The following is an 8,441-nucleotide window of genomic DNA, read 5'->3' as shown; positions in this document are numbered from 1 at the left end:
ATATATAAAAAATAACATGCATTTTTTTTATAAGACGTCTCTTTCTTGTTACTTAATTTATGCTTTTCACTTAAATTACCCAAAATGGCCTTATCTACATAAAAGGCATAAAACGCATTTACATGCGATTTACAGTCTCACATGTTTTTTTTTTTTTTTTTTTTTTTATTTTTCTTTTTAAGTTTTTGGAGAGGTAAAGGTGTGTCGACATAATATACACTATTAAAAATTTATGATTTTTTCATTGAAATTTCTCACTAAAAAATATTTAGCAGTTAGTAGCTGTTCGGATAGATATTTTGATTGAAATAGTGAAAGGACAAAAAAATAATAATATTTTCATACAAAAGAATTTAAAAACTTCTCAAAATTTTAGTGAAAATTTGTTTCCTATTCGTATTAAGGAATTAGGACCACAATTAGTCATAATCGGTTAACATAATAAAAATGTAAAATAAATAAAATATTGGTACGTGATTGGTCAACTTATATAAAATTAAGCCAAATTAAGGTACTTGTGAAAAATGTTTAGCAGTGACAAATACTAAAGGTTGAAGTTTATATCTCCTTAATTATAATATTTGGTTACTTTAAGATAATATTATTTTCCTTATATAAAGACAATATTAGTTTTGTTTATCTGCTAAAAAACTAGTAATATATAAGGGAAAATTGTATGAAATAGCAAACTATTAATTCAAATTAAATGTTATACCCATAGTTTATTTTAATTGTAATTCGCAGCAAACATCCCCTTTTTTTGCCATCTAATCCGATATACAAGTAGCCATTTTCGGTATACAATTAGCTATTTTATACATTTCGGTATAAAATGCATTTGTGTTTGTATAAAGCGAGAGAAAAATGTATATACAAATACAAATACAAATACAAATACATATATTTTCATCCTATACACTTATAATTATACAAATTACAATGTATAAATGAATTTATACAAAACTGAACAATTTGTATAAAATTGGATGTTTGTAGCGAATTATACAAATCAAAAGCTCCATAGCAAACATAAAATTTGCTATGGAGCGCAATTATGCAAACTATAGCTATAACATAGATTTTTATGTTTGCTATATATGAAAGTTTGCTCAATATATAATGTTCAATCCTCAGCCACTATAAAAATTTTCAATTTTTTCAAGGAAAAATTGTCCAATAGGTGTTTTGATAGTCAGTGAAAAAAAATAAAAATAGCGTTTTCACATAGATAAATCAAAAAACTTTTTAATATTTTAATGAAAACTTATTTTTCATTATGCATTTTTCGAATAAGTTAATTCGATATTATATAGTAATAAAATATTTCCTCTGTCCCTAATTACTTGTTCACTTTTCCTTTTATAGTTGTCCCTAATTACTTGTTCATTTTGACAAATCAAGAAAGGACTACTTTTTTTTTTTACCTATTATGCCCTCAATTAAATGACTAATTACTTTGAAAAATGTAGAACTTTTCATTCACTTCATAATTAATAGGGGTAAAATGATAAACTCATCATGTCATTAATTATTTTCTTAATAGGTGTGTCAATTCAAAAGTGGACAAGTAAATAAGGACAGAGGAAGTAATATTTTATAATATAATTTTTTTATTGATTTGCGGATAGAAAAAAATCTTGGTTCCTAATAGTCAAACAAAACCTACTCACTTTATTACACTTTTTTTTAAATAAGTTTCATCATTCATGGGATGCACGACTCACAAGTTCTTTTCAATTAGGTTAGTGAATGAGATATGCTTAATTTTATTGGTCTATACTCTATAATATATTACTCCCTTCCGTCCCATTTTATGTGGCAACATTTGATCGGACACGGAGTTTATGAAATAAATGAAGACTTTGAAATGTTTACCAAATTATCCTTCAAAAACTAGTCATATTAAAAAGTAGACTCACTTTTTTCTCTCCTCATAAATATATTGGAATACTATCTTTAAGATTAAGTGGGGTCAACAAGGGTAAAAGAGAAATTGTACCTTTAAATACTTACCATATAAAAAATTGTGATATTCTTTTTGGGACTGACCAAAAAGGATATGGTGTCACATAAAATGGGACGGAGAAAGTATTTGTTTATCGAAAGAATTTGAGCATATAATATAAAATTATTTATTTACTATTAAACGGGAATGGTTCTTTTGCAACCATGAAGGAGACATCAGGGAGTTTTTAGAGATTGTAAAAGTCATCGAACAAGCAAAGATGCTGTTAAAATAATTATCACGTTATTCAATTATTTAATTTATTATTTTCTCTGTCTTATATTAACGGATTATCTTTCTAAAATATTTATTTTAAATTACTTGATCACTTACTATAATTTAAGATAGATTATTATTTTTTTCTCATTTTACCCCTATAATTATTATCATCATCATGCTTAATGTTCCCATAATTTCTCTTTGGAAGCTTAAATAAAATTAAAGTTCCTAGATTTATCTTTCCAAAGAGTTCATTAAATACTTAATTATTCCTTTTATACTTTTGTTCTCATTGGAGTTCTTATACCTTTTGTATGCACTATCTCATCGTAAATTATCTTGATATCCATCAATATGAATAAAGGGTAAATTAGTCAAATTGATTATTTTATTTATGATTTCTTAAGTATCGTGTAAAACGAAAAGTGATCTGTTATTATGAGACGGAGGGAGTAATATATATGACCTTTTATCAAATGTAATACTATTAAAAAATTAATTATGTATAAAAAAAAAAACCATCTAATATCACCCCCCACACAAACACACGTTGAATCAAAATATCTTCGACTTTATGATGTATTGTGTTAAATAAATACAATGTTTGGATAAATTATATTGATATTTATTGTTACATAATGTCACACATCAATAATTTGAACAAGAAAAGTAGGGTATTGGGTAGACACATTCTGAAAAGGTGAGATAAAAGATAAATATCATTATTAAATTATAAGTAAAGACAAAATGAAAAGAAACACTAAGGTAGCGTCACGATCACATCAACTTGACCGTTACACAAAATGAAATCTTTCGTCGTTACCTAACGATGATTTAAATGAAACGATACAATAAAATTTAAGTAATAATAAAAAACAAACATTGTATTTAAACTAACAATGCAATGAATAAAAATCATCCAAACAAGGTGTTCGTTTGTTTTGAAAATGAGTTATGCTGAAATTAATTATATTGAGATTGATTATGCTAAAATTAGTTCCCCCCCGCCACACACACACACAAAAAAAAAAATAACTTACAATACTAATTACTCCCTCTGTCCACTTTTAATTGTTATATTGCGTTTTTCGAAAGTTAATTTGACTAATTTTCAAAGTTAAATTAGATTACATTAATTTGATATTTTAAACAAAAAATTTAGATATTCAAAAATTGTACAAAAAGTACTACTCCCTCCATCCCATTTTATGTGGCACTTTTCGGATTTCGAAATTCAAACATGTCTATCTTTGACCGTAAATTATTCATAGATCTTTTAAGCATTTTGAATTATCAATTATTGTGACTTATAATACTTTTTACGTAGTTTACAAATATATAAATTTTATTTCAAAAAAATCAAAGATTCGATGCGCAAATTCCTGGTCAAACTTAAACTGTTTGACTCTCGAAAAACGAAAAGTGTCACATAAATTGGGACAAAGGGAGTATAAATTTCAATTTTTTACATATAAAAAGGAAAACTATGACAATTAAAAGTGGATGATGGTAATACTAATCCAGATATAATTTATCCAAAACTATTAACAAAAATAAAAAAGAGAAATACTAAATTTTTATATCAAAACTTTTTATGGTTGTGTTGCATAATCATGTTCTACGTACTATAATATCCCTCCAATTTTTGTTTACTAGTGGTGCTAGCTGTAAACAGAGTGTCCCTTTTTATTAGCAACTTCATATCCGATATTTTCGTTGCACTTTATTTTAGGGTCTTTCGTTATAATTTTTTTATTTTTAGGAAATAGTGGTAAGGTAGACGTATATTCTATCTAGGGGTGTTCATGGTTTGGATAAAAACTGATCCAAATCGAAAAATCAAACCAAACCGATTAAATGAACCGATTTAATTTGGGTTTTGGTTTGGTTTGGTTTTAGATTGTTAAGAATCGATAGTATTTGGTTTGGTTTGGAAAAAATCTAAGAAATAACCGAACCGAACCGAACCAACAAGTTATATACATAAATTTTATTATTATACATACATAATATATTATATTCATAAACAATTTTAAAGATTTTATATATGTTTCATCAAATTTATTTATAATTTACTTATGAAAAAAAAAATGTCGAAGGTGAGAACATTTTTCTTATTGATTTCATGTATATGAGTGTCTATGAAAATTCTTTGTGGGACTGAAAATGTCATTGTCTCTTCCTTCTATGCCAAAATAGTGAATTTTGAAGTTTTATTCAGTAAATTCAATAATCGAAAGTTCTGTAATGCCAGTCATTCTAAGTATTTTTTTGTTTGAATGGATTGTTGTCACTTTTTTCACGTTTTGAATAAATTGTTTCTTTTATTTTTATGTATGGTTAATAACCGAATAACCGAACCAAACCAAACCAAAATCGAAAACAACCAAACCGATAAATGTATATTATATTTGGTTTGGTTTGGTTTTGATAATTTTAAAACCGATTAAGTTGGTTTGGTTTTGGTTTTAACCAATAACCGACCCAAACCAAACCGTGAACACCCCTAATTCTATCTTCCCAAATTTTATTTATGAAATTTCGTTGAGTATATTGTTATTATTTATTATTATTATTATTATTATTATTATTATTATTATTATTATTGTTTTTTAAAAGCCAAACAAAATAAAAATAAAAATTTGCACATATCTTTCTAAGAATAAAAAATTGTGAATTACACTAAATATTCATATACTATGATTTAATCATGAAAAAACTTTCAGTATGTTAAAAGTTATTACTAATAATTGATATATCTCATTCAATAATTTTTGTGAGTTTCTAAAGATAAATAATAATCTCAACAATACTAAAATTTTTAAATCAAGGCATGAATATTTTCGTTTTAAAATTTTGTAAATATATTAGAGTTTTGATTTGTCGTTTAGTAATTATATTTTAATATACTTAATTACAAACAAATCTTATCGGGAGTGCTCTTTATACAAAAGATATAAATGTTTGATTTTAAAATATAAAAAATAAATCTGAAATTGAATTATGTTGTAGAAGTATTTAATGTAATTGACCCAAATAAAAATATGGAAAGTATATTTATTTCTTCAATAAAAGGACTAACGGAGATCAGAGATGAGTAGTTAAGAAAATATTTTTTGTTAATCACCTCCGTACTCGGCCGTTCTCAGCCATCCCTCCACCACTCTACCTCACCGGCGGCCACCGCATCACCACCGTGATAGACCATGAATTGACACAATTGCCCTCTTACTTCTCAAAGCTAAAAGTTCCATAATCGCATGGGCGCATCATTATCCAACCTGACGGAAAACGGGTCAACCAACGGCAGACCGGGACTCGGTGATATACCGGAAAATTGCGTGGCGTGTGTGTTTATGTACCTAAATCCACCTGAAATTTGTAATCTAGCTCGGCTTAATCGCGCTTTTCGTGGTGCCGCTTCTTCTGATGCTGTTTGGGAATCTAAACTTCCGTCTAACTACCACCACTTACTCGACCTTTTGCCTCCGCAAAATTACGACGGGCTCTCTAAGAAAGATATATTTGCTTTCCTCGCTCGTTCCGTGCCGTTTGATGATGGCAATAAGGCATGTAGATTTTTGTGAAGTTCGTTAATTCTACATTATTTTTTAGTTTGTGCTGACATTTTTTTATACATTTTGGAAGGTTAAAGGATTTTCAGTTTTGGTGGTAAGTAAATACTTGTTTAATGGGGGTTTTGGGTCAAAATTGATGTTGGTTTTTCCTGCAGCTGTCATAGATTGAGACTGTTTTTGATGTTAGAAATGATGCTATGTATGTAGTATTCAAGTTTAGCTTTCAAGTTGAGCTGGAGTGAGAATCTCTGTTCAGTGGTTGAACAGTGGTTAATGTTCAAGTTTTAGCTTCCAAGTTTGCTTCTTTTCGATTGTGAAACAGTGTTATCGCTGATGCGTTATTTGCCCATATCTTTATTCTTTTGTTAGTTCCTTCTTTCCCATGTCTTTTATGAGCAAATGGATGAGTGGTGTTGGCTAACTATAATTATGTTTTGTTTTGCTAAATTGATAAAGATGGAGTCTAGGCCAGCTTGCTATGATTATAGGTTTTGGGGGATGGTACTTTTTTCAATTGCTTGTATTGGGAGGGATTGCGAAATTTGAGGTTCCCACGGCTTAATTCTCTGCGTAGTGCTTTTCACGTCACACTTGCTCTTAAGGTCTGGAAAGGGACGTTTGAGGAATAAGTTGATCTTTTTTATGAAGTTGAATTTGCTATGTTTTATGAGGTGAACTTGTAGCAACAATATTTTGGAGTGATGTTTGATCTCACTAAACTGTATGTTTTTGACGGGGGGACAAAATGCAGGAGGTATGGTTGGACAGAATAAGTGGAAAGATTTGTATGTCAATCTCCTCGAAAGCAATGTTGATAACTAATGTGGAAGACAGGAGACACTGGAACTGGTTTCCTACAGAAGAATCAAGGTTAGATTAATTGGTTGAAACTATGTGTAACAATGTCATTATTAAGCTTATTGTTGCATTGATATAAAATGATTTTGGAGTTTTAAAATGGTTATATCCTCTTATGAGATGATACTAAGAACTAGTTTCTTTCTGCAGTGAGTTGGACTACATATCATTGGCATTTTCCCATGCATCACAGGATAATATTTTATGAGCAATACATGTGAAAATGAGTTTTTCTTTAATGTTCTTTATTTGATTTATAAAACTATTGGTCATGCTAACTTATGGACACCTTGTCTAATCCACTCGGCAAACTTTATAGTAATTATAGTCCACAAGCACACATTGCCAAGGTAACCATCCCTACTTAGGTTAGGGCAGATTGACTCAAACCAAGTGTTGAATTTGAACCTAAAACTTCCAAGTTGTTACTCCCTTGCCTCAATCACCAGACCAATCCCTTGGGGACATGTGAAAACAAGGCTTTATGTATTCACCATGAGGTGAAAATGAATATAAGTTAACTCAATTAGAGTAGTAGTTATTAAACTTCAAGCTCATTCTCTCATTAAACCTGACAAATAGACAATGCTGGAGCGGATTCTTAACTGGCAAACACTCTGATTTGCCTTCCAATATATTGTGTTGACACTGCTCGACTTTCTATACCCTCCTGCCTGTATGCCTGCTTTGAGTTATCAGTAGATTGCTTTTAATTTTTCTTTCTACCAAATGCAATTGTACTTGGTAGGAAAGTTTGATCAATCTTTTGTAGCAAATATACAGAGTGTGTGAACGTATGTGCTAGATGGTATTAGTTAGATGCAAATGTGGTGATGGATTAGAATGCTCAGTGCATGCATGACACTTCCTCTTTCTTCTTCTTTGCCTCCCATAGCCATGGTATATTCCTAAATGAACTGAAACATGAAATGAAGTTATTCGATGCCATTTTGCATCCATTTGAGAAATTGTTGAAGCAATGTTCTCAAAAGGATCTGAAAGTGTTCCCCCCCTGACGGAGACAAGAAAACAGCAAATCCATGCATTGAACCAGTTTTGTAAAATATTCTCCATTTTCCCTCTTTAAAGAAATCATGCTCCCTTGACTCCGAGTGTGTTTACGTGGCTTTTCTTCATCAGTTGATATGTTGGTGTAGTAATTAGATCTAAGACAGAAATATACATAATAGGGAAAAGAAAGAAAAATGAGATAGAATGTTGGCCCTAGGTCATTAATGCTTCTGCTGGATAGTATGAGTTTTAATTCTCGGCTGTAAAAGAGATGATATATTGATGAGTTTATCAGCTGTAGTTAGGATGTTATTTTCCTAGCTACATGACTTTTTGACTAAGCTCTGTTAGGATTTTATCGGAGCATTTGTCTGTTCAAAATGTCCAATTATTTTTCTGGTTAGAACTGAAGTTAACTTACTCATTCCTTTTCTAATTTTGATTGATACTAGCTGATTGAGTAGTGAAAACAGTTGGCTTCTATGTTTCAGCCTTTTGTCAATGAACCTCCTTTCTTGAGAGTATGAAACTGAACCACTGGTATGCTTGCAACAGTATGCTAATTTGTAGGGTGAAATATATGGTAATCTCATGGATATGAGATGTTTGTCCTTTTTATTCTCTTTGTTCCAATGCGTGCTAGTTTATGAACTCTGAGCTTTCTTCTCTTGGAACTGTTCATGTTATCCTCTATCACTCTGTGTGTGTGTGTGTGTTTTGGGGGGGTGGGGAGTTGTTACAGGCTGTCCTGCCCAGCTATTGTATCCTCC

At 30.0% G+C, this 8,441-nt stretch overlaps 1 protein-coding gene across 1 annotated transcript in view; it reads left to right on the top strand.

The window, feature by feature from the left end:
* Window positions 1-5,314: 5,314 nt before the first annotated feature.
* LOC125865952 (F-box protein PP2-A15-like) overlaps window positions 5,315-8,441 on the top strand; it is a 4,641-nt gene continuing 1,514 nt past the window's right edge. Inside the window, exons 1-2 of the mRNA XM_049546221.1 lie at window positions 5,315-5,793; window positions 6,554-6,672. Of these exons, the coding sequence (XP_049402178.1) occupies window positions 5,485-5,793; window positions 6,554-6,672 (428 nt within the window). The 5' untranslated portion in view covers window positions 5,315-5,484. The remainder of the gene's footprint in view (window positions 5,794-6,553; window positions 6,673-8,441) is intronic.

The sequence above is a fragment of the Solanum stenotomum genome, chromosome 5 (assembly GCF_019186545.1).
Source record: "Solanum stenotomum isolate F172 chromosome 5, ASM1918654v1, whole genome shotgun sequence".
Lineage (NCBI taxonomy): Eukaryota > Viridiplantae > Streptophyta > Magnoliopsida > Solanales > Solanaceae > Solanum > Solanum stenotomum.
The sequence above is the reverse complement of the archived record's forward strand: the minus strand, read 5'-3'. Positions and strand labels throughout refer to the sequence as shown.